The following is a 27,821-nucleotide window of genomic DNA, read 5'->3' on the forward strand; positions in this document are numbered from 1 at the left end:
CGAATGAATAAATGTTCCTTACCAGTCTCAAGATTAAAACTTTGAAACCTAAATTAGTCCTGGTATCCTAAGACTCTTGCTGTTTCTGGAAAAAGATTGTGCTTTATTAAGTAGCTAGTTGAAAATGCATCTGCAGATATAGAAAATATAGGATAAAAAGCATAGACAAAAGTCTATAAGACATGGAGACATTTTTGGGTGGTAGGTAGTGGGGTAGGATTTTTTTAAAGAAAGCAAGCTGTCCTTTCACTACTCAGTATCTTAGTTGTGAATTTGAAGTTCAAGGTTTTAAAGCTGCCAGCTGCACTTTGTGGCAAACAGCAAAAATGCTCCATTGCCCAAGGATGTTTACTTAAAACTGAACTTGTATCTGGAAGGAAGTCTCTGAACAATACTATCTTTTTTTGGCTTAATACTGAGAGCGAGGTCCAAAAAAAGCTTTTTTAAAGAGGGCATGTTTTTAAATTGATCAGTCCTTCCTCCCCATCCCCAGAAAAACTCTACAACAATCTGAGTGTTATTAATTTGCCTTTTAGTTATTAGGAGGCTCGATATCAAGCTACACTACATATCTGAGACAAATCTAGTCACTTTTCCATCTAAATTTATGATAACTGGGAGGAAAAACATTGAGGCCTTGTTTACACTATTGGGGTAAGTCAACCTAAGTTACGATACTCTAGCTACGTGAATAACGTAATCAGAGTTGATGTAGCTTAGGTCGACTTACCGCAGTGTCTTCATTGCGCTGCATTGATGGGAGACGCTCTCCAGTCAACTTACATTACTCCTCTCGCAGAGCTGGAGTACCGGAGTCGACCGGAGAGCATTCTGCCATCGATTTAGCGAGTCTTCACTTTGCATAGATAGCAACAGCATCAATCTCCCCGGTAGTGAAGACAAGCTGAGTATACAAATTCTCCTTACTACGCAGTAGACTTGTTTCTAAGGACTTTATAGAATGCACATATAGTAACCATACCTAGAAGTTACATTAACATGATGTATCTGATCAATTTTTGCAATGATTTGTATGAAAAACTGAAGCTATTCTTTGGCAACCATTCAATTTTATTGTCAAAAGTCTACTTTTTAAAGGGCAAAATCCACAGAAGATTTGCTAAAAGATCAGTAAAACATAGCAAAACACACTCTTAAAGGGCAACAAATATTTTTCCCTATAAATGTCATATGTTTATCCAGTCCTTAGTTATGTATTAGAGTCTAAATTTGTGTTCACCTAAAAGACTAGAATGGCTTTAGTAAAGCTGTTCAGGTATGCTGAATTTTCAATACCATAGGAGCATGAAAATTCAGACAACAGCTTCTTAAATTTCAATTTCCTGCTGTTTTGTTCAATAATTTTTAGGTGTGGATCCAAAGCTCTCTATTCTTTTTTTGGGAGTTAGGAATAGATTCATTCAACTTTGGAATTACTTTATTTGGTTCATATTTCAACCCAGAAAATACTTGAAAGCTTTTTGAAAGATATTTTGGATTCTGATATAGCACTGTACCAAAAATTGAAAACTTAGTTTTTTTTTAATTACCAGTAACTTAGACTAGAGTTTTTTAAGACTCCCAACCAGAAACATGGTCATTCCATTAATTATTCCCAGTTTCGCTATAGATCTATATTATTTTTAAATATTTTAAATTTTCCTTAAGGCTTATGCTCGCTACCTTTCACACCATGTGTAGTTGTATGGTGTTGAAATTTTTTTTCTGATTAATTTCAGTACTCATCTGAGAAGCTGAACAAAAGTGGCAGCTTGTTCCCTTTCGAAATCAATGGTAAGTTTTTTTGTTTTTTGTTTTTCCCCCTGAAATCGTAGCCGTATTTTTACTGAGGTAATTGGTATAGTAAGCAGCCTTTCTACTGAAATAAGGTGGAGGGGATTGGAGCATGCTCTTATACAGCCTCCTGGCTTATGTGGGTCTTGGAACAATACTGGGAATCACTGGTTGTTAATTTTTGTACTTGTGATCTGCTTTGCATAGTAACACCCCTTGTTACATGTTTGTTGTTCAATATCTGTTGTGATGTACAAATGCAGAGAAACTACCGTTTTGTCCTGTCAAGGCTTTCTCTTCAGGCTTTCTTCATAGCAGAAAACCACACCTTTAACTTCTTTACACGTCTTCATATAAAAATAGGGCTTTGCAATATAGAATAAACCATAAATTCGCTCTCAAATACCTGTTAACGTGATGCAAACAAAGTTCATGTCCAGTGTCATTTGATGTAGGAAAACTTGCATGTTTTGTGTGTGTGTGGTGTTTTTGTCCTGGGATATCTGGTTACTGTTCTATGTTTCTTCATTCTTACTGCCATGTTGTGGGTGGGTTTTTTTTTTTTAACATCTTTGACTTATTGATGGGAAAAGTTGAAATTTTACATCCGCTTAATTTCTTTATAAGGGGTGGTACATTTCATTTACTCAGTAGGATTGTCTCCTGAGACCCTGATCTTTGTTTCTTTGAGGTTCTCGAGGGGACAGCAGTCACACAATCTTACAACAGCATCATACAAACAACACTAGTCTCAGCACACTTACTGTAAAATCATCAGTGACTTTGAGCAGTTTTCTGGGGTTTTTTTTGCTTGTTGTTTAACATGAACCAGACTTTTTAAGAGATCTTAAAACTAGATGCTAACAAAATTTGCATTACAGTAGTGTCTCGAAGTCCCAGGCAGGATCAGGGCCTCACTGTATTAGGTGCTTTATTCACACTGAATTAAGGATGGTTCCTGCCCAGAAGAGCTTACAGTTTAATTAAGGCAAAACACATATGACTGTACCCATCTGAAAGACTGGAGGAAGGAGGACAAAGGAATTCTAATATATATTTGCATAGGCCAGCTGTCTGGACTTGTAGCTACTTGGGTTTGCAACCCTCAAAGCATTTAACAAATCAACTTTCGCCTGTTGGTACTTTATTTAAAAAAAAAAAAAAAAAAGCTGCAGTGGAAATATAAAACCTTTCATACTGGGTAAAACCAATGGTCTATCTAGCCCAGTATCCTGTCTCCCAACAGGGGCCACTATATCAGCTTCAGGGGGAGCATATAGAATAGGGCAGTGGGAGTGATCCATCCCATCTTCCCTTCCAGTCTTCTGGCAGTCCGAGGTTTAGAGTCACCTGTGAACATGGGTTTGCTTTCCTGACCATCTTCAAGATCCATATATAAAATATTATTAATCAGTGAACCTAGAAGAATTTTTACCTCCAGCTTTAAAAGTACTACTGTGCTCTAATATACTTTAGTGTGATGAAGTTTTTATCTTCATTACTTCTTATTACAGGCTTTAAAAACTTACTTGGGAAAGACCTTTGGGTGTCCCAAAACTTTTAATTCATCCTCTATTACCACACCCCCAGGATGAGTGAAATTTACTTGGCTAATTGGTTTAAATTAGCAAATTTTCTAGCCAAGCATGAAGAGCTGTTAACTGGCCAGCAGGACAATGATATGCCTTTCAATTTGCAAATCCTAGGCCTCTGTTGTAGTTCCTCTTGTGCTTCACTCTATAATGTAGGGGAACAGCTGTAAAATGTGCAAAATGTTCTCAAAGAAAAGCTTCACAAAAGAGTGAGGCTTGGCTGGCAGACTTTTTTTTTCCCTCCAACCCAGCATTGCCACTTCAGATCATAAGTTGTACACTGTGGGCTGTCTGTATTCACAGTAAAATTAAGGTTTTAAAAAAGTGTAAAATAAGGGGAATGGTGGCCTTTAACTTAGGGCTTTCAGAGGCTTTGTGTCATGATATGAGTGGGAGGGACAAATGTTCCACTATCCAAAAAACAATCTTAACTAACAGTTCCTAAAATAAGATTTCTCAATACTTTATTTTTAAAGCTTTTAGTCACATTATAAAGAATGAACACACATCACATAAGCCTTGGATTTCCATAATGTGGTGTCTTGAAAGAAAAAACACTCCAAACCTATAACTATTTGGCTTTACGTATGCAGTATATCTCCATTATGGAGAAAAACAAAATTATCTGTGGTCCCTATAGGCTTAAAATGGTCATACTTATCTGCTAGATTTTAATTGGTGTTAAGCAAAAAAGCCCTCCAACCTGCTGGATTTTTCACAAGATTTGTTGAACCAGCTCAACCCTATTTATGGTGGTTCAGTGCTACTGGTCTCAATGGCAATATATTTTTTGTAGACTGTGGAGCAGCAGGTAAATTTGCCACTAGTGCTTATTAATATCAACATTCTATTGTGCAAGTTTTTTTACGTACAAAATGGTGTGCTGAGAGTGCTGTCCTTTGTAAATGATTTAGAGCTAATCTATCAATAGCTCTTAATGTGCAAAAGTAATTCACATTTTCACAGTAGCTATACTGAAGTACAAAGGTTGGGTATTAGGATATAGAGTTGTAATGTTACTTCAGGAAGACTTCAAGAGAATTTGTGCATACTGTTTTTTTGTTTTTTTTGTTTGTTTTACTCTGAAATCCCAGAATTCTCCCATAGTAATCTTCCCCTTCAAAACTAGCTCATGTTAGAGGGTTGGGTTTTGGTGAAGATGCAGAGTTAAGTGTCACCTTCACAGCTAAGAGAATTAGGACTTCCAACTTATTCGTTTTTACCCAAATAATATCTCTATTAATGTAGGCTAACTGTGTCCTATTTTTTTTCTGTTCCCTTACATTTTTCTTCTTTAGAAGAGAGCCCTTGGAAAGCTTTAAATGGGGGTTGTCCAGTCCAAGCTGACGCGACCAAAAATTCAGCTTACCCTTTCCCAGTGTGCCCATTCAGTAGAGGCACAGCTAACAACGTGAGTCTGCAATGGCAGCAGGAATCTTCCAGCACATCTATGGTGTCAGGATGGATAAGTGAACTAAACCTTAATGAAAACTCGGGGCAGCCATTGGCTCCGCCTACCAAACGACACTGCAGGTCGCTCTCTGAGCCAGATGAATTGGCTCGCTGTCGGTCACCATGGAAACCCGGCAGTTCAAAAGTCTGGACTCCTGTATCAAAGAGACGATGCAACAGCGGTGGCAGTGCCACCTTGCAGCGCTGCAACAGTCATGGGAGTGCAAACTTACAGAGAAGCACAAGTATCAGCTTGCCACAAAATGTTCTGTCCTTAAATAATGTCTTCACTATCACCAGCTTCAATACGTCTCCAGTACCCCGACCTTCCTCTGCGAGCAGCGGCTTTGTGGACAGTAGTGAGGGAAGCACAAGTTCAAGTATCCGTTGGAATTCTGGAGGACCTTGTGACTTTAACCCTAGGCGTCGCCTCTCCCTCTCACAGGAGCACATCACCGAGACTGGAAACCTCTTGCCTTCAGCCAACAGCACTCCCACCTCCACACCAGAGCTCAGCCGGCGTCAGGGCTTGCTGAGATGCCGCTCACAGCCTTGTGTCCTGAATGAAAAGAAAAGCCGGCTAAAGCGCAGACGGGAGGAGGATGTACGGTGGAATCGTCCATCTTTAGACTTTTTTAAAATGACACGGGTGAGATTTTACTTTCTTCAGTAGAGTGTAGAAATGAATTGTTGCATGCAGGCTATTCCTAGAAAATAGTTGGCTAAATCAAACTCTTCTGTGGGTGTAAAAGTCCAATAAATTGGCGTGCTAATATTGGCTTTTGTAATTCCAGCAATACAACTAGGCTTCTGCCACTCGCTAACTTCATGCCTTGTAGCTACCTATAACTCTCTACTACTAGGACCCAGCTTGTGCACTGCAGCCTGTTTCTACATACTGTACAAAGGGCTGCATAAAAACACTTTTACAGGGTTGGAGCAGAAAAAAAACTTTGGGCTTGCTTCTGAAATGCCACAGCAACTTCAGGGAGGAAGTGGAGGGAAAAGTAGTCAGTTAAGTAAGTCTGTTCCCATGAGATGGGATTAGATACAGTAATAAAACATTCTGTTTTGATGCAAATATGTTCTGCTTTAAGTTATCCCTTAAGGCTCTAATACCTCTGTAAGTCAAAGAAAAAATGAGTCAGAACATATATTGGCCGATTACAACAGCATAGATAAATGTGCATCAACAAAACCTGTAGTTGAATGCAGTTAAAGAAACTGCTAATAAAGAGACAACAGTGGAAACAGATGTATCCTCATAGGGCTTCTCCAAACATTGTCCCACAGTACTAGAAAAATGCATTCCTTAAACCAGCTGTGCAAAATTCTGTTTCCCTACTCAACTGGGCGTGAGAATTTTCTTTGAGTAACCATTTTTTTCATTATCTGCATAATCGTGAGCTGGGGGAAGTGTAGACTTTGTACATGGGTTAAAATTTCCATAACTAGGCAGTGCTGATGTAGATTTAAGCATGTGCTGCAGTTAAAAATAGAATCCCATTGTTTGGTGTCCATGGGAGCAATATCAAGTACTATCACTTGGGCCATAGAGAGAAATCTGGCATTATGGTGTCATCATAGGTCAGCATCATCCACACCCTTTAACACATCTTCCATAACTTCATTGGCACCAGCATTGGAGAGATTCATGTAACCTGCCTTCCTCTTCAAAAGAAGGCTATCCTAATGATAGCCTGGTGAGGGAGACAGTCTAAAAGGATAATGAAAGATAAGATGAGGAATATTGTGTTTGATGTTAGTGTAAGAACTACCTAATCTTTTAAAGGAACAAGTTGAATGGAGTGGGACCCTGGAAATCTGTGGTTATTGGTGAATTTTAGATGAGGACATAGGGAAGTTCTGGTAAAGTGCTGTGGGATGAACTTTTAACTGTTGGATGTCTTTCAACTGGACTGATTCTTACCTTTATTGTATTATGGTAAGCAAAATTAATTTGGGAGATCAAATATGAAATAGGCAAACTTTCTTGGTTTCAGAAAGGTAGTATTTGTTCCCAGAGTGTCTGAGCCCAGATTAACCTCTATGATCAGTGAGAAATAAAAGAACAATTAGGTAACTTTAGGAACTGTAGCAGGAGTAGGATACCAAGATGTGAATAAAATTGACTCCACCTCTTCCTTTAGCAGACAATAAGTCTTATAGTCTTCTGAAACTGGTGTTTCCTGGGATGATCTGACCATTGGTCGGATGGGTAGCTTTAGTTTTACTACTGTTTTGTTCATAAGAATCATAAAATCATAATATGAATTTTATATGGGTGGGGAAGGAGAGTTGCAGTTATGTGATCGTAGCCCATTTTAAAGGTATGTAGTGTGTGAACCTTTAATGAAAGTAAACACTATTTAAAAAAAAAAAAAATTCCAAGGGTCATCATTAAATTTCTCGTTTACCAAGTGAATTTTTTCAGCAAACCTTTGTTAACTATAATGTCAACATCTTAAGCTAGCCCTTTTATTTATCCCCCCAGATAAATTGAAGATTCTCTTTGATAAGACCTTGACTAATATATTTTTGTATTATGTGAGTCAGTGCTCTTCTTTTGATATTGATTTTATTGGTTCTCTGTCATGTGAAGTAGTTTTGAAAAATTTTAGTTAAAATCTATACAGAACATGAATTTGAAATGAGATCATGGGCCTTGATACTGCCTGGCACGTGCTGCAGGATCTATGCAAGGCTTGATGCAGGATTGGAGCCAAGAAATGTTCTTTGTTGAACTCTCAATGATTACAAGTCTTTTTCTGGCTTTTAAGGGCTCCTTATTCACAAAATATCAATAGATTGTGAGATCAGCAGTGTTTTTATTAATTTTAACTTCATCTAAAATATGCAGTTAGGCTTATTGCAAGTGAGTCTTGATTAATCAGTCCTCTAAGATCTTCCTGTGCTAACAATTGGCAGAAGTCTAAAACAGATTATGGAATTAGCTTTATTTACCAAAAAAGCTCACTGTAAATTAATTTAAACTCATTAAAATACAATTTATTTCATTCCTCTAATAGGCTGTGGGATTTGGGGGAAATTATTTGCAAAAAGCTTCATTTTGGGTAGTTTTTGATTTGCCAGAAGGGGCAATCTTGGTTTTAGTCAAAGGTTGCCCAGTTTCTCATACTAGTCTATAATAAAGTCTGTCAAACTAAAAGCTAAGCACCTGCTTAAATTGTCTAAAATAAGAATATTTCAGAAACTGAAGCCAATTTGCATTTTTACTATTAGTGGTTCGGTTAACTTTGTCCACTATTGATTTTATTTCTAATTTTTGAATGACTATTTTTTAGCATATAATATTCACATACATATGTGGTATAACAGTCTTTTTTCGGGAAGAAACCCTGAGAAATGTGTGCTTTAATTTATTGAAACGTTTTATGGTATAGCATATGAAGGTCTATTTTCTGCTAGTACAGTCTCTGCACCCTTACATAGGGTTAACACTATTGCACTATCCCTGCAAATTAAACCACTTGTTTGTTTGCTGTAAATACACAAGAATCTATAATTGTACAAAAGCCAGGACTGCTCCACCACTGCATTTTAAGCATAAAAATTTGAGCAAAGACCTACATAATCTAGCCTCCAAGCCTCTACAAAAAGAAAAGGAGTACTTGTGGCACCTTAGAGACTAACCAATTTATTTGAGATTTGAGCAAAGCTTATGCTCAAATAAATTGGTTAGTCTCTAAGGTGCCACAAGTACTCCTTTTCTTTTTGCGAATACAGACTAACACGGCTGTTACTCTGAAACCTAAATAATCCCCATAACCTTTCAAAAAAGGCATGTTTTCAGATGTGCTTAAAGTTTGAGAGTAATAGCAAGCTCAATGTGGGAATGAGTTCCACACCCTGAGGGCATGCACAGCAAAGATTTAGTAGACTTCAGGTGAAATGACGCAATCTTTGCAGGATGTTTAAATTGGAACAGCTGTAGTTGAGTTAGATTCCAAGGCCAAAAGGCACCTTTGTGATCATCTAGTCTGTCCTCCTTTGTATAACAAAGGCCACAACTTCCCCAAAATAGTTTGTAGAGCATCTTTTAGAAAAACGTCCAATCTTGATATGAAACCTTCCAGTGATGGAGAAGCTACCATGATCATTGGTAAATAGTTCTAATGGTTAATTAAAATATTAAAAATATGCATTATTTCCAGTCTGAATTTGTCTAGCTTCACCTTCCAGCCATTGGATTATGTTATACCTTTCTCTGCTAGATTGAAGAGCCCATTATCAAATATTTGTTTCCCCATGTAATGAAGTCTCCCTTACTTGTCTCTTCAAGTTGGATTCAAGGAGCTCAATCTATTTATCACAATAAGGCATGTCTTTTAACCCTTTAGTCATTCTTGTCTCGTCTCTGAACTTTCTCCAATTTATCAACATCTCTTTTGAATTATGAGAACCAGAACGGGACACAGTATTCTTGCAGCAGTTGTGCTGGTGCTTGTAGCGAGGCATAAGCTGGGCTCCTCTGGTTTCTGCCCCTGCTTCCCTTTCAAATCAGTCAGGGACTTCTCAGGTTGTTGCAAACACCGTGCTCTTTATTTACAGCTGTTTCCCACCACCACCTTATTATCTATGTATAGGTTTTTCACAGCCAAACTTTGCCAGCAGCAGGCCTGGCCAGCAGCAGACTTGAGGGCCCCACCCTCTCTGTGCCTGGCCTTTCTCTTCCCCACTTCTCCCTCCTCTGGCTTCCTTCCTGCCAGCCTTTATAGCCCCTGGCTAATTAGGTTGGCAGCTGTTTCTTGTTGCCAGGCAAGCCCAGGGCTCTTCAACCAGCCCCAATCCATCCGCCTTGATTTGGGGCTGATTAAGCCCTCCTTACTCAGCACCCTGTCACAGTGCTGAATACAAAGGTAAAGTAACCTCTCTACTGCTACATAAGATTCCCTTGTTTTATGCATCCAAGAATTACATTAGTCCTTTCGGCCACAGCATCACACTGGGAGCTCATATGCAAATGAATCCACCACCTTCCCCATATTTTTTTTTGTCACTGCTTCCTTGGAAAAAGTCTTATAAGTATGGCCTGCATTCTTTGTTCCTAGATGTATGTTTATATCTAGTTGTATTAAAACACACATTATTTGCTTGTACCCATCTTACCCAGTGATTCAGATTGCTTTGTATCTGTGATCTGTCCTTTTTCATTATTTACCACTTCCCCAATTTTTGTGTCATCTGCAAACTTTCTCAGTGGTTTTGTTTTCTTCCAGGTCATTAACAAAATGTTAAATAGTGTACGGCCAAGAACCGATCCCTGCAGGGCCCAAATTAAAACAAACCCACTCAATGACAATTCCCCATTTACAACTACATTTTGAGACTTATCAGTTGGCCAATTTTTAATCCATTTAACGCGGATCATGTTAATTTTATATTGCTCTAGCTTTATAATCAAAATGTCATGCAGTACCAAGTCAAACACCTTACAGAAGTCTTAAGTATATTACGTCAGCACTATTTCTCAGCCAATCTTGTAATCTCATTTTTTAAAAGATCAAGTTAGATGAGAGGATCTACTTTCTGTAAACCCATGTTGATTTTTGTTAATTGTATTGCCCTCTGTTAATTCTTTATTAATTGAATCCTTATCTTGCTTGGGATTAATGTCAGGCTGCCAGGCCTATAATTACCTGGGTCATCCTGTTTAGCCTTTTTAAATATTGTCAAAATATTAGCTTTCTTCCAGTCTTCTGAAACTTCTCCAGTGTTCCAAGACTTAATGAAAATTAACATGAATGATCTAGTGAGCTCTTCAGCCAGCTCTTCCAAGATCTTTCAGCCAAGATTTTTTGATCTCCTGATTTTTAGAAAATGTCTGACTTTAGTGGCTGTTGGTTAACATCCTCCTGAGATACTAGTGGAATAGGAAAAAGTGTTATATCGTTACATTTGTTTTTTCCAAATACAGAACAAACATTTATTGAACACTTCTGCCTTTTCTGCATTATTTCTATTGATAATTCTACCATTTCCATCTAGTAATGGACCAATACCACTGTTAAGGGTGTTTTTTTTGTTCCTAATATCTTCTTGTCCTCAGTTCTGCTGGCCATATATTTCTCTTTGTGCTCCTTTGATTCCATTGTCAGTTTTCTACAATTCCTACCATCAACTTCTCCTTTCTTCCATTTGTTAATATATTTTTTATTTTTATATCTTCCTTCACTTTGTCTCTAAACGAGGTCATTTTTTTAACCAATATGGCCTTCTTTCTCCATTGGAAGACTGTGGCTTTTGATAGATTAATAGTGTTCTTAAACTATTCTTAGTTGTCATTCATACTTTTTCCTGATTTTAAATTTTCTCCCGGCTAATTTGGCTCATAATTGTTTTCACCTTTTGAAATTGCCCCTTTCAAAGAACTGTGTGTGTGTACGTACTGGTCTGGACTTTATTCTGTTTCCACATTATAAACGCGATCATGTCATGATTACTTGTACCTACAGTATCATTAATTTTTAGTTCTGCAATTATTTCCTCTTTATCTGTCAATACAAGGTCTAATATAAAATCCCCCCATGTTGATTGCAGCACTTTTTGGGTTAGGAAATTGTCATCTATAATATTTAGGAAATCCAAGGATATTTTAGTATTGGCAACCTGAGACCTTGAGCATATCACTCTAATTACAATTCCCCAAGATCACACAGCTTTTTTTTTTCCTTTCTACATGTTATAAATAGGTGCATAAGGAGCTAGTCATCTTGTTCCACAGTGTGATTTGGTGCTCTTTAGCAGACACCAGTACCCCATATTGCGCTTTATTGATTAAGATGTTTATCCATAAGCATTCAAGATAATTTTCTTCCGAGTTATCAGTGACTTGGAAACAGGTAATGCTATTTTTGACAGTGTCACTCCCCTTTTGCCACCTGATCCTTCATAAATAGATTATAACCATTGATGTCAAGGTTCCAGTCATGCGAATCATCAGACCAGGTTTCAGTAATACTAACTAGACCACATTTATGCTGCTAAATGAGCAATCCAGTTTCTGTGGTCTGTTATGCAGGTGTCTAGCACTGGTGTATATTCAATTGTTTTTACGTCCTTTGGTTCCTTGATTAATTGGGTTCTCAGAATTCCAGTTTTGTTAGTTGAGATCTCGTATCTTTCTTCCTTTTTACCGTCCTCTTTGTTAGAGTAACACCCTCCTGACTACTCTAGCTAGCTTGTCCCCAAGGAGATTGGTTTTCCTTCTACTCCAATGGAGGCCTTCCAAACTATACAGCCACTTCTCTCCACAGAAGATCCACTGCTGGGATTGTGTGTATTGTGAATAAAAGCTATATACACATAACTGCATTTTTGCCTGTTTTTACTCGAGGTGGGAATCTTTGTTGAGCTGCAAGGGGATTGCTTAGTGACTTCAGTATAACATGATGTGTTATACTGCATATGCACCACCAGTCAAGTTTTGATATCTGTGGTGGGCACTGAAGAAGGGCACACTGTCTGAACAATTATGCACAATGATGGACAGCCCAGACCTCCTGGACAAAGAAGGGGGCAATACTTAAAATACTGGCAAAAATAAATACTGGTACTTGAATTGATTCAAGTTGCCATGTTAGGATAGTGGCACTATCATGAGTTAAACTGCATTTCTGCATTGTGGTGAGGATTCCTGGTCCCGTTAGCTGCTGCAAGAAAAAAGTCATCCTGCTCATTTGATGTGTCTGTGTCTATTTCTGTCTCTCCTTTGGGCTGTTGCTATCCTGCAGACCTTCTAATCTCCACAGGTTCCCTGCATTCATTTCCCTGTGTGACAGAGGCTAGTAGTAAATAAGTATTGATGATGCCTATACCTATAATGGATGCTGTTCTCCACTGGCTTGCCAAGTTTCCCCACCCCCAGATGGGGGGTTGTCAGATTTTTTTTTTTTTTTAGATGCTGCATTTCATGTAGAACAGAACCTACGGTCAATTGATTAGTAAGGTAGCCTCTTTGGCAAAAGTAGAATTAAAAATAAAATCTTATGCGTAGTCAGATCTAAATCTATTTAAAGGTCCCAGTGTTAAAGCCCTGATAGGTGAGTTAGCATGATCTGAAAAATGCTAGACAAAGTCCTAAAAAATTTCCAACACTAGTCATTTAAAGAAGAAAAAATTGACTGATGGAACTTTCCCAGAGACTGAATGCCTGATTCAGCTGAAAAACACAGCCTATTGATTCACTGAAAAATACCTACATGGTGTACTTAAACATTCACGTCTTAGATGGAACCCCATGTATTTCACAAATGTGAAATAACACAAAACGAAAAGGAATTAAAAAAAAAACAAAAACAAACCCTGCTCCCCCAGCAGTCACTTCTGCAACTCCTGTCCCATAGAGTTAGGCCTGGCCTCCCACTCCTGGTGGTGTGACCTGGCATGTGGGGAGTGCCAGGTAGGCTCACTCTGAAAGTCCCTCCCCAGGCCCTACTACCCCCTAGAGGAGGCTAGTGGGGGGGGGGTGGGATTCAGTGGGGAAGGGGAATACATAAAAGGGGGATGGGGAGAGGTCCTGAAGGCTAATGAGGGGCTGAGGCTCAGGCCTGGTCTACGCTCGGGGGGGGGGGGGGGAGAATCTAAGTTATGCACCTTCAGCTACGTGAATAACGTAGCTGAAGTCGATGTACTTAGACCTACTCACAGCGGTGTCTTCATTACGGTGAGTCGACTGCTGCCGCTCCCCTGTTGACTCCGCCTGCGCTTCTCGCAGTGCTGGAGTACAAGAGTTGACAGAGTGCTCGCGGGTTGATTTAGTGCGTCTAGTCTAGACACGATAAATCAACCCCCGCTGAATCGATCGCTGCCCGCTGATCAGGCGGGTAGTATAGACATACCCTCAGTGTAGTAAGAGGAATATTTAAGGACAGTAGTGTTGGGATTTCTGGGGATTGAATTGGAGAGGGAGACTATGTAAAGGGGGAGGGATTCCTGGGAATAATGGGGGCTTAATGGGGGGGGGGGTAGGGTGCAGTTTATGGGGCTAAAGGGACTGGGGGATGAGGTTCATTGTGGGAGGAGGAATATATTTATATACCTTTAAAAAAGGGTGGATGAGGTCCCTGAGGATGTGATGCAGGGATGATTTAGTTGGGGATTGGTCCTGCTTTGAGCAGGGGGTTGGACTAGATGATCTCCTGAGGTCCCTTCCAACCCTGATATTCTATGACTGGAGTAGGAAGCAGTAGTGTTTGGGAAGATCTCTGATTTCCTGTGGGGTTTGTGTCACTAAGTGGGGATGGGAAGTGGAAGTTATCTGTGGACTGCAGTACTAGGTAAATTTCAAGGGGGGAACCCTAAGGAGCTGTCTGGGGCATTTTGGGGTGAGGGGGTGGGTTAACGGAGGCGTGGGTTGGTGCGTGTCTTAAGAGTAATAATGGTTAATGAAATGATGTAGTATAAGAAAATGTTGGATTTAGATACTTACATTAATATATCTCAATGACCATATATAAGTATAGTAAAAAGAAATAAAACACATTTGTAATAGATAAAAGAGGAAAAAATCCTGAAAAATAAAACATTTCTCGGAACCCTAGTTATAGATATTTTTAGGTCCATTCCCATCATACACGCACCTCCACATAACAGGCCCAACAGCCTTATTTCCAATAAGGAATAGAATAGAAAATAAAATAGATTTAAATAAAAATATGTCTGTAAAATACTAAGTGGCTACAGAATTTTTCTTACTGTCCAAAAATTTTCTGCAGCATTAACTCATTGAAATATTCAAGATCCCATTTCAATTTGAAATGGGGAATAGTATTTAGAAATCTGTCTAGGTTCTTACATGGTGTCAGTCACCATAGTACCTGATGAAATTACAATCTTTTAATAAGGAAATGTTGACCCACAACATAAACATACATAACACATTCAAACTGGCATGTGCTCTTCTTTTCAGCTTCTTATATCTTCCAGAGAAGCTTAGGAATTCTCTTTCAGTCTTGAACATTTTAGGACTCAAACAATAATGAAGATTTTGTTGAGAATTTTTTAAAAACTTGATGTTAAATTGGTTGAAGTAAATGACAGTTACAAGTGCAATATACTCTTGTGCAAAATAAATAACACCTTTACCATTTTTAAAACACAACTAAGCTTTAACTCCAAGGTAAAGATTTTTGTTTGGTCATCTTTTATTAAGGGTGAAACTTATTCCTGAAAACATTTTTGCCACTCCTTATTCATATACAGTACAACAGGCATTTTGAGATAGATAAGAATACAAAGACTATTTGTATCAGTCTCCATAGCTTTAAATTTTAGTATGTGTGGAATGCTGGTATGCTTCTTGGGATACGTTCCAACTAAGATACTGCATGGTTTTTTGGTATGGGGTGGATGGATGTCTTTTAAGAATTGATACTGAATATAGTGTTCAATCAGTAAGTACTATGTGGGGGGGGGGTTGTTCTTGTTTTTAAACCTTTTAACTCTCTAAAAGAGATGTGTAACTAGAATTTGTGGAAATGACTAATTTTGAAAAAATGATCAGAAACTGGATGTCTTTCAAATAGGTCTTGAAATTAAAAACCAAAACAAAAAAAACACTTTTTTTTTAAAAGAGCTTTCTGCTCCCTTGCCAAAGTTTTATAAGAGCCTTTTAAGCAAGAAAGAAACTATGGTCTCCATACTGCACTTGGAATTACTAGTATGTACCCCCTGTGTCCATACAAAGTCCCGATGAAGTAAAAACTGAAAATAAAGATAGCAGTGAATATTAACACTGTTGTGGAGTAAGTGAGTTTTCAGAGGGGATTTAAGGCTCCAAGTCAGCAAAGCACTAAGAATGTGTTTGAGTCCTTATGAAGTCCGTTTGACTTTAGCATAAGAATAGGCTTACTGTAAGTCTAAGTGCTTTGCTACTGAGGCCTGTATGAGAAAGGGGTAATGTCTTGGTGGACTGAAATGGGAAGAAGGGCCTTCCAAGCACAGAGGGATGGCAGGAAAAAGTCAAATACTTGTGGGAGAAAGGAATGAATGGAACATCAAGTCTGCCATCATTAGCAGAACAGAGTTCGCAGGAGGGATGCAATAATATCAATTGTGATTTTTAACTGGACCTTATTAAACCTGCTCATAGACCAACCACAGTGAGCAAATGGTCTTTGTCTAGGGAGCAGACTGGAAGATGGGGAAAGGAGCCCCCTTACTGTAGCAGGTGGTCTTATGAGGGAGGTATAGTCATAGTATTTGTAGTGCAAACCTATATTTAGGTGTGGCAGAATTCAATTTTTATTTTTTTTGTGACTGATATCGATGTTTGCTTTAAAGCACTTTTTAAATTTTAATTTTTTAATTTTCACAGTTGTCATATTTATGGGGGGGGGGAGAGTTCAGACAGCAAGGGTCAGACAATCCATGACAGACATTCAGATTTAAAAAGTTAAAGCTTTATAACTGTTAAAATGAAAATTGTCAACATCAAATGTCACAATATACAAAGTAAATATCCTTAAATCAAACTAAGTTCTTAATCAGCATTTTTTTCTTTCTTCGCATCCTGTAAACTTTTATTATTGGTGGAAATTTTTTTTTGCTGGTTCGGGTGCATATGGTGAAATTGACATTTACTGGTGATAAAAATCTAATTCTTCCAAGCATACCTATGCTTGTAGATGTGTTTGTGTAAGAAAAATGGTATTTTTTTTCTGTAAATTAAGTTTTCCCCAATAACTTCCCATTTTGTTTCCAGTGAGACTTCATCTCTATTTAGAAGATACATTAATCTAAAATATATCTTGCCACATCCTTTGGCTCACGCTATGCTGGGATATGAATAATTTTTTTCATTTTGGCTTCTGAACTGTCTTGTTAGAGTGAACGAGGAATGCTTACTCTGCTCAACAGTGTAGTATTTAGTAATTAGCTAGCTGAACGTTACTTTCCACTCCTGGTATGCATTGTGGCTCTTAAAATGAGGTCATGTTGGTCCTTTTCTGTGATCTTTGGGTTATGTATGATTGAATTATTAGCAGTACTGTGGCCTAAATTACTTACTTTAGCAAAAATGAAGATCTCAAACAATGTCCCTGAATCTTTTAATTTTTAACTCTTGTCACAAGGTATATCCATAATGGCAAAAAGTTGCCAATATTGGTGGTACGCGTCTGTCATACATGCATAATTGCATTGAATTTCATGGATAAGTTATCTCCCCTGGTCTCAAAAATATATATTCTGCTTCACAGGAATCTGTACGCTATTGCAGCTTTAAAAAATATTCTGTGCTGCAATTATATCTCCAAACTCAAACATAGGGAGCGTAACTATGAGATGGGACTTCGGCTGTCATGTCATGTGGGGCTAGTCCGCTTCCCCTTTTGGCTAATACAAGGACGGTGATCTGCCCAGATATCAAGCATGCTGAAGAGATGTTCTGAGACAACTCTTGCAAGGTCAAAGATCAGCTGTGGTAGTGGCCTACAACTTGGTGCTCAAAGCTCATTTAGAGCCAAAAAATTTGTAAGTGAAATTTTGCAGTGCTTTGAATGGTTAATAAATTCTACCACTTTCATTCCAACTTGTCTTCAGCCTCCATCCAAAATATGAATATATAAATTTATTTGCAGAAGACCTCTGTGTTTCTTGTCTCTTCACGTGGGATTTATATTTACAAAGACTGAGTGCAGCAGGTCTGTAAGAACAATTGCTTTGATCTCTGCCAAACTTGTAAATTTAAAAATAAGATTTGCCATATTTACAGTATATAGCTGTATGATATCTAGATGATTTTTGGTATTTTTTTGGTTCAGGCTAGAATCCTGATCAAGAAAATGAGAGAAACTGCTGTAACTATATAGAACCCACTTGCAAATAAAGTAGGGGAGCGGATGGAAGAAAACTGCTGTGAACAAGGGGATTGATTTGGATACAGGGCTGGGATTTGGAAAATATGGCTTCTGGTCCAAATCCTTAACCTCTCTCTCGGCTCCCCATCTGAATAATGGGAGGGGGAAGTAATGCTAACCTACCTTTTTATAATGCATTTTTCAAATGATTAGCATGGAAAGTGCTATATCAGTGATTATAAACTGAATAGGGTTGGAAGATGAGACCAAATTCTTCTGAAGGGCAGAATGTAATCCAGTTAACTTGTGGGATACTATGACCCTGTTCAGTTTGCTGATATCTAGTCAGTGTATTATGACTAGCTTTGGCTCCTGTGTTCACTTTATTTTAAAAAAAGTTAGCTGTACTGTATGTTAACTTGATCACTAATGTGGAGTGCATGTGGGTGGCTATTTGCATGTGTCTTATTAGAAACCTTACAGGTCCTACAGCCTGGGAGCCAGCCTGACCCCAGAAGTGTACACAGCAATGAAACAGCCCCAAAGCTCGAGTCGGCTGGCCAGCCGTGCATGTCTAGTTGCTGTGTAGATATAGCCTCTGTCAGGAATTTTAGAGTTAGGCAGTTTAGACTGCCCATGCCCTCTCAACTGCTTGTTCTCATCTCTTGCCACTTATGGTGTCATGTCACTAGTTCTTTGGTCCTAGTCCACCAGTAAAATAGGCAGGCAAGACAGACCTTTCTAATGTATAAAACAAAATAATGAAAATCACATGCAAACACAATGTTTTTGTTTTTCAGGTCACTGTAAAAGGTGCTTGTAGCAGTAAAAAGTTTTCATTTAAAACTAAATTGGTCTTATCTGCTGTGAAGAAATACAAAATTAAGAAACTGATCTGTTCCTTGACTTGTCTTGATCAAGCTGACTTCACTTTTAATGAACTAAAATATTCATGTGCTTAGTATTAGTTTCTTAAAAAATATCATATGTTCAGTTGTGTGGTGAGTTTTCCTGTCACGCTTCAGGCTGTTTTTAAACTCCGAGCAGGAACGTGACTTATAAAAGCGAACGTTGATTACTGATTTGGGGAAGGAAACCCTATCTTTCTTTGTATGAGCTTGTGCACTTCCAGTTTGGCTGTGTTACTTATGAAGCAACTTAACTTTAAATGATTTGAATTGCAAACACTGGTGTGAACTAAAACATATCTACCTCTAACCACACTGCTCTTTTAAACTTTCTTCAGCAAAGATTTCTATCTTCTAGTACTTCTATCCTGCTGTGTACCTTAGCTAGAGCAGTGTCCTTTAGAGGAGGAGAAGAAAATAAGTGCTGAAAATGTTCTAGTACAGGCGCTAGACTATTTTTGAGAAGTAGGCTTTTGTACTTTCTAACGAATAGTTCAGATAATTTTCAGAGCAGCTGTTTGACCTTGTTGGAAATCTGTATTTCCCATTGGGCTTTGGGCTATTATCTAGCAGTACTAGTTCAGTTCCATAAGCTTGGATTTTTTTAGTTTTTTGCATTTTTTTTTTTCCTACCCTGGCAAATCTGAACAAGTTGAATGCATATATGTGATGTGAAAGGTGGAAATGTACTATAGAATACAGCTTTAATGAACATATAATGGTATCTAAAGAGTAATTCTATTAACATAATATCAAATGAATGGCTTATCCATAATGTGTGTAGCTCTTGTTACTTGAGAATAGTGTTGCGATTGCTGAAAACAGGTATGTTTTAATTTTTATAGGCAGGTTTTCTGAAGACGTCTTGCATATGAAGTGCTAAAGTTCTAGCTGAGAATACCGTGTGGTAATCTTAATAGCAACATCATATTGCTACACTTACTAAAAATTTGCTGATAAAGGTGTTAAGCACTGTACAAGATGTACAAAAACAGTCCCTCTCATATTAGTGTTAAGGGCCCCAGTATTTGTAGAAGTGTTTGGTAGCTTGAAACTTTTCATGCCATGCCTTGCCTTGCCTCTCTGGATGCCTAAAGTTAATCAAACACCGCAACTACCACAGGAGTGCTATTTTGTTTAACGATGCAGAGCATCTAAGCTCAAGTGTTGAGCTTGATGCTGAGCTCTGGGGCTGGGAGTGTGTTGTGGAAAATCCTTAGGGAGGAGGAAAGGAGTCCAGTTTATTAAAATAACCACAGATCATTTCCTCAGGGGGAATAGTTACATGTAAATACCATATAAACATTCTCATATGTTAGAATATGGAAATGGCATTTCAATATACAGTTTAATCTGAAATGAAAAACTGGTAACTTGAGATATCAAGAGAAAATTTTTAGAAGTCTCCAAATCAGTGGTGGCCAGAAGGGACCACCAGATCATCTTGTCTGATCTCCTGAATATCATGGGCCACCAACACCACCCAGCACCCAAACAGTAAATCCAGCAACCAAAATGAGACCAAAGTATTACAGGAAATTAGACTTATGTGCCACAGGAAGAGAATAGGAGGGACCGAAGGGCACCAGTGGCAAGGAAATGATTAAGTGATATATAGCCAGATAATCCTGGAAAGTTACCTGCATCCATGTACTGCAGAGGAAGATGACCTCTCCCGCCTCTCCCCTAATCTGACATGGCGAAAATTCCTTCCCAACCCCACAAATGACAATCTGGTTAAACCCTAAGCATCTGAGCAAGAACAGCCAGCCGTGTGTGTGCGCGCTGGGTGCCATCTGGCCCTCCTCTTCCAATGTTCCATCTCTAGCCATGGCCACCCCTGATGCTTCAGAGGAAAGAGATTTAAAAAAAAAACTAGTGGGAGGGGCAAAATCCCTTTTGGGTGACTGGTTGAAACACTGAAGAATGAATTTTTGGGAACATAAGAGAAACTGGGAGTGAGCCCCAGTTTATTCCATTTGTTGTTAGGCCAACATGGTTCTTTAGCTTAAATAGCATTTCCTTCTCCCTGGTATTTATCCCCTAGTGGTATTTATAGAGAACAGTGATATCCTCTCTCAGCCTTCTTTTTTGTTTGTTTTCCAAGTCTCCTCTCATAATATAGGCCCTCCATTCCCTTGATCATCCTAGTAGCTCTTCTCCACACCTGTTGCGGTTTAAATTCATCTTTCTTGAACATGATTGACCAGAACTCTACACGGTATTGCTAACGAGATCTTACAATGGCATTTTAACACTTTTTTCTCTATCTCTACTGGAAATGCCTCGCCCAATACATCCTAAAATTGCATTAGCCTTTTTCACAGCCACATCACATTGGTGGTTCATAATCCTCCTGTGATCGACCCACACAGCTAAGTATCTCTCCTCCTCTGTTGCTTTCAACTGATGAGCCAAGAGGAACAAGCCAGAGAGACCCCAGAGTTGAAAAGTATAAATGGCCTTTTCTGCAAGCTTCTGTACTTGTGAATAACTTGTAACTGCTACAAAGGTATACTTTGTTTTGTTCAGTTTCTTTGCTAGCCTTGTCTAGAGGTGTGCTAGAAATCTTTGAACTGTACTGCTGGATTTTCATTTTTTTTTGTAAGTCATACTCCTTCCCCCCTCAAGAATCTCCTTGCTCTAACCGTGGCTGTAATTCAGCTTTGAATGCCATGAGGCTTTTCTGTTGGAACCCTTCTGGACTTTAGAGGATGTAGGTTTATTCCTCCTCATTTGAATGTGTTCATATTACCCAAGAGGTCTTTACTGTGTTCCTAACTTCTGTCCACACCTTTTCCTCTAACTTGTTTTTATTAAACATCCTGATGCTATTTACTTACTTCATTGAAGACAGAGATGTAATGAGAACTACTAAGCATTTTGGTTTGGTTTTGTCTGTCCTTACTCTCTTTAGTAGAGGACCAAAACTTAAGAGTTTTATGTGAAAATCATGCTAGACATAACTGAAAATTCTTGGGCATTTTAGAAGTATAATGTAGTGCTTGCTGTTTGTGTTGTCTAAAAGTACAGTAGTTTATGGGTTACCATGCATATTGAGTTTAACTGAGAGTTGTAATTCTTTCCTTTCCCCCATGCCTCCTCCACCCTCAAAGTGCATGTTAAAAGGGCCCTTATATTTTCAGTGTAGACACTTCAGATCTCATTGCTGGTCCAAGATCCTTTAATTTATTATTTATATCATGTCCAAAAGTGCTTGTTTTTACTCCCATAATTCAGAGTTAAGATTTAAAATTTTGGAATATCACCCCAATACACCTCCGCTGTTTCATGGTGTGTCATCTGTTTTGAAGTGGTAATACCATTCTGTATCAAATCATTTGGAGTTGCAAGAGAGGGGTATACTTTCCTCTGTCCCAAACAATCAGAGTCTGTCTGTCCTCCACCATCCCAATGTTGTGTTTTTGTTTGTGGCAGGCTTGTGGCTTGGCCATGTACATCAGTGAGTCATCTAGTCTGCCTCAGTTTGTTCTTTTGAACCCAGTGCTGAAAACATTTGACTTGGGGGGGAAAAACCATTGAGTTTTATGATTGGGGTAGTGGGGAGGGAACTGCTTACGCCTTTTTTTAAAAAAAAAAGTGTAAATATTTTTGTCTTCCATAGCTCTTTCTGAAATCTAATACCCCAGAAATTGGGGATAGATAATATTTTTGGTGGTTTTGCACCCCTGAAAGTAAGGTTTTATAATGGAAAATGACAAGTTCTCTAGACTGGCACAGCTCTAATGAAGACTAGCAGAATAAAGAAAAAATCAGAACACAAACCCTGTACAAAGCAGGCATTACACTTTTTGTAGACAAGATGTGTGACACCCCGGTGGGGTACAGTCTGGACTGTGGGACCTCTGTGTCTCCTTTAACTCTCGGGATCAGGGTACCTTTCACAATTCTGTACTAGAGACAAGCAGCCCCTTCAGGCTTCACTCTCACACAGCCATTAGCATGTGAAGCCACACCCAAAGATATAAGCAGGCTCTCAGTCTTTTATGAACTATACACAGGGAGACATCTGCAAATCCCCCAGCCTTGCAGCCCAGAAATGTACCTTCTGACACTGCTCAAGACCTTCTCTTGAACAGCGCAAGCTCATTAATTAGTTCGCCACTTCATCAAAGGATAGTGGACATGCCACCAGCCTTTATGATCGGAGCAGATTCCCCAAACACTTTTAGACAACTTCACTGGTAAAGATAAAACATTAAAATAAAATAGATTTTAAGTAATTATATGAGTGTTAGGCATAGAGGTCAGAATTGGTTACATAAGAAATAAAAGGTAAAATCACAGTCTAAATCCTAAGCTTTATCTGACTAAGCAAGATTTGAATTGAGCAGTTTTTCCTCATCCCACTAGATGTAAGCAGTTCACAGTTCTAATACACTGGCTGAATTCCCTGCTCAGCCTGGGACCAGTCTCCCCAGCTCCAAGTCTTTTCTTCCAAACGTTCTTGTTGCCTTTGGAGTGGGTGGGGGTAGAGAGAGGTGGACTCAGGATTCCACTGTCCCTTATTTTATACTCTGTTCCAGTGCCCGGAAAAATATTGACTCAAACATGGAGTCAAGCATTACATGTACTGATACCTTGCTGAATCACAGAGTTAAGCAATCCCCATTGCGTAGGGCTTGAGCAACTCTCTTACTGAATCTTAAATCTCTTGTTTACGATTCCTCTGCTGGTCAATGGCTGGTGATTGTCGCTTAACACCTGTCTGGGTGTGGGTCACTCACTTTGTTGCCAGTTTAGGGCTAGCTGTGAGCATCACCCAGACTCTCAACATATTTCAGTAACAAGCATGTAGCAAAATCTCAAACTCCATATACAATAATGATATACATATTTTGACGAAACAATGAGTTTCAATAAATCATGACATTTCATAGGATAACTTACAAGGCATTCTTTATACAAAATATCATAGCCTTATACACGTGGTGCATGTGGGGGTTACAGGGTGCTATTTTCAGGTACAATGTCACAGGATGAAATGCAGTACGGTCAAATGCAGAGGACGCCACATAGGAAGGAACAATCAATTGAACACATACAAAATAAGAAATGACTGCCTAGGATGGAATACTACGGAAAGGGATCTGGAGGTCATAGTGGATCACAAGCTAAATATGAGTCAACAGTGTTGCAAAAAAGCAGACATCATTCTGGGATGTATTAGCAGGAGTGTTGTAAACAAACACAAGAGTAATTCTTCTGCTCTACTCTGCAGTAATTAGGCCTCAACTGGAGTATTGTGTCCAGTTCTGGGCGCCACATTTCAGGAAGGATGTGGACAAATTGAAGGTCTAGAGGAGATCAACAAAAATTATTAAAGGTCTGGAAAACATGACCTTTGAGGAAAGATTGAAAAAAATGGGTTTGTTTAGTTTGGAGAAGAGAAGACTGAGAGGGGAGATAATTTTTCATTACTACTTTCACTACCCACTCAGCTTTATTAACTGCATGGTATGGTTTTTTTGGGCTGGCTTAGGAAAATTGTTAGATGAAATTATAAATCAGAATTACTTAAAGTCTAAAATGACAAATTGTTCCACTTTACAGGCAACTTGAATTTCTTTCACAGGATATCCTGTTTAGTCTCCTAAATTTTTATTAATGGCTTATGTTCTCAGTCAGCAAGGATTCAAGATGAACTAATCTGCAGAAGATCTAATATTTATTACCTCAGTTTGGGAGGCCAGTTGTGTATAGTGCACTAGCATACATATAGCGCACTGTAGTTGAATATTGCTGTAAACCTGTCATGATGAGCCAGAGAATGTAACTCTAATTTAACTAGTCTGATTACTTGGATTTAATCCTGTTTTAAACCATTTTCAAAACTTTAGTAATAATACTGGTGAGTTCAGCAAGTCTTGAAAATTCCACTTGCCAGTAGTGAATACTAAACTCCTCCATACCAGCCACCAGAATCTTAAGTCCTCACAGAATGTACTATTTCATTTAGGAGAAAAAAGCTTCAGCCCCATAATTGGTTTACGTTCAGCACAATCACTAAATGCTGTCTTCCTGAGTCCGTACACAGCTTCAGTATCTCTGCTGCTCATACAATGGCTTTGCCAAGCAGAAATAATATAAAACTAGTAAGACTCTAGTCCATTTCACTGTTACTGCTCAGAACTACCAGCGTGACTGATGGCAACTTGTCATGCTAGGGAGTTGACCCTCAACTACAGTGTTGTGCTTGTCAGTAAACATTTCGCACCCTGATTTATTGAAAGTTTGTCAATTATTCCCACTTGTCAGGGTTGTTAAAAATTATTTTGCCATGAGGTCAAACAAAATCCAATTTGGAAGCGCCGCACAATTTTAGTGTATTTAAATTCTGTGTAGATTCACTGCTGGAATTTTTTCAGTTCTTTCAGCAGCTCCATCTCCCCAGGCTCAAGGACAAGGTTAAAAAAAAAAAAATTACAAATAATGGGATTAGCTCGTAGTGCACTCCCACCCCCACCAAAAAATCAGTCTTTTCCCACGTCCCACCGAGTAAAATCTGCGGTGCACTGGTGCTTGGGTAAGCTGAGTCTTCTGTGTAGAACACACAATTGTTTTTTCCTTCTACCTCAAAAGGCTGGTCTCTGTAGTCATAGCTTTCATGGTACTGATCATAGAATCATAGAATATCAGAGTTGGAAGGGACCTCAGAAGATCATCTAGTCCAACCCCCTGCTCAAAGCAGGGTCAATCCCCAATGTAGAAGTGAACTGTGTTCTGTATTCAGTTTAGTAGTGTAATAGTCCTCCTTGTGAAGGTTGATACAGATGTTCATCCCTCTGTAATCCTGCTGAATTTCATACCTTACTGGTCTTGCTGTCAATAATATGTTTCAATATGAAATGTCGTCTCATCTTGGTCAGACTTACGTTGGTATAACTACGTAGCTCAGGGGTGTGGAAAATGCACACCCCTGAACAACCAGTTATAGTGACCTAACATTCAGTGTAGACAGTGCTATGTGAACAGGAGGGGTTTCTCCTGTCAACATAGCTACTGCCTCTCAGGCAGGTGGAGTACCTATGCTGATGGGAGAAGCTCTCTATGTGTAGACAAGCCCTTAAAATTGCATTCCATAGCCTACTCGACTGAGCAGATCAAAGTTAGCTATGAATTGGCCTGTAGCCTGTAACCTAGTTATTTTCAAACGACAGATTTTTCATACCTTTTTGCACATCATGTTGCCTGGGAGCTGGTCTGTTGATGGTATGCATAGAGAGCACTTGGAGAGTTTTGTGCCTTCATGTTCATGGCTGAATTTGGACCGACTTTTTCTCCTGTCTTAACTCTGTTTAAAGTGAAAAGCATTGGAAGACTTCTTTCGAAGAAAAATTTAGCTCTTGAATGTTCAAAGAATTAATTAACGTAGTAGGTTTTGCTTTTTATTTTTGACCAAAGAATCCCAAAGAATATAGGCACTTCACTTCTTTTCTAGTGTTAGTCTCATATCGTTTAAATATTTAAACTAAGAGGTAGACCCTCCTGTGAATCAACACATTTGTGTAATGCTGACCGTTGGGCTTAGACTGGCAGACACTTTTGTGTACTGCTTAGCTAGGAATGTATTGTGTTGCTTAAAAAGTGGTAAACTAACCTGTGCAGAAATGCATGCGTTGTTAAATCGATACATTTATTCTAAAAATAGTTATTCAATTCCTTTTTCCTTCCAGTCATTCTTTAATTCCACACCGTGTGTGCGCGCACGCAAAATGCACATGCATAATTTTTGTAGTGGCGTTTTTACTGCTGAAAGTTTTCCCTACTCAGAGGGAGAGAATGGATCTGGATTTAAAACACAAAGTAATTCCCACTCAGTGGTATCGTCAACTGAGATCGGGGCGGTTGTTGCATTAACTCATTTAAAATGAGATGCCGCTCCTCCTTCCATCAGAAGTTCTGCTTCTTAGACAAAATAAGATTCAGAGCATTACCACCTGTTTTTCTTTTTCTTTAAATGTACGTTGATCCTTACTGTATTGTATTGTCTTGCAGATTTTTTGTTTGACTGCAGTGAAAGTTGAAGGGCTCATTTCTGTGTAGTGCCCAAGCTACTTAGAGAAGCCGGGGAGTGATGGTGCAGGCAGCTGTTTGTGGATTCCCTGATACTGAGCTGGTTAGCCCCGTTGGAAGTTAGACCTTACACCAGTGGAGGATCAGGCAGAGCAGAGTTGTGTGGTACCTTTGTCCCTTCTTTCCCTGAACTGGCCCTATGTTGTGGTGCTTGGGAGGGGACTGCTGTTTCAGGAGATTGCTCTGCTAGCTTTACTTTACAGGAGAAGTTTCCCCTATACAGTACATAGGGAAACTTCGCCTGGCCAGTTAAGTCCTGAATCCAGCCACTTTGACGCAACAGTGGTGTAAAATGGCTCTAGCATAAGTGAGAATTTGGTCCTAAGTGTATTACTCACTTTTTTTTGGTTTTCTTTACCTTTTTAGGAGTCGCTTTAAATCTTAGTCTCCTCTCCACTGTGACAGGGAGAACTTTCTTCATTAATTAGCTACCAGTATGGTGGATTTTAATTTAAATTGTTCAAAATGCAATCTTTGGCCATGCATTGAAGCGAAGTCCTGGTTGTGGATTATGCCTGTAATCTCTTCCAGTAGGCAAATAGTTTCCAGAAAGATTAGGTTCACCTCTCTCCTCATTCCAGGTTCTGTAGGATTTTTTTAATCAAATTGGGACAGTGATATCCTTGATACACTTTAGTCAGGGTTTGCAAAATAAATCCTCCACCTGGAGGGGTATGTCTGCTAGTCAAAGTAATATGAAAGCCCCAATGGGGGAGGAATCTGACCAGCAAGGTGTGGAGACCTGTTGATGGGTAGCAAGAGGGTACAGGGGCTTGAAGGGGGGACTCCATTTTTCTTACCAGCCTCTTAATAGTATTCTCCTGCCAGACTGGAAGCTCCACCACTTTCAAGCAGCTAGAAGGGAGACAGGAGTACTATATCCCTTCTACACCATCCAGAGACTGCTAGCTGCTGCATGGAAGGTTGAGGATTGGGGAATGGAGAAGTCTCTCTGCTATTTTGCCCTCCCCAGTCTTTGTCTTAAATTGTTTTGTGTTACTGTCATGAGTAACTCCAGTGCCCGCCTTTGCTGCTGTTCATAATTTCTACAAGCAACAGTAGTGTGCAACTGACATGATTAAGACATCTCTGGGTTTTAAATGGCTTCCATTTACGGCATAATCATTTATTTAACTGCAGTCTCATGACCTTTCTTG

At 39.0% G+C, this 27,821-nt stretch overlaps 1 protein-coding gene across 5 annotated transcripts in view; it reads left to right on the plus strand.

Annotated features, from left to right (window-relative positions):
- Positions 1-27,821, plus strand: part of FAM53A (family with sequence similarity 53 member A) — a 99,324-nt gene that overhangs the window by 42,738 nt on the left and 28,765 nt on the right. For all 5 annotated transcript variants that reach the window (XM_074950160.1, XM_074950165.1, XM_074950161.1 and 2 more), the window contains 2 exons: positions 1,740-1,794; positions 4,685-5,487. In XM_074950160.1, the coding sequence (XP_074806261.1) occupies positions 1,740-1,794; positions 4,685-5,487 (858 nt within the window). The remainder of the gene's footprint in view (positions 1-1,739; positions 1,795-4,684; positions 5,488-27,821) is intronic.

The sequence above is a fragment of the Natator depressus genome, chromosome 4, assembly GCF_965152275.1.
Source record: "Natator depressus isolate rNatDep1 chromosome 4, rNatDep2.hap1, whole genome shotgun sequence".
NCBI lineage: Eukaryota > Metazoa > Chordata > Testudines > Cheloniidae > Natator > Natator depressus.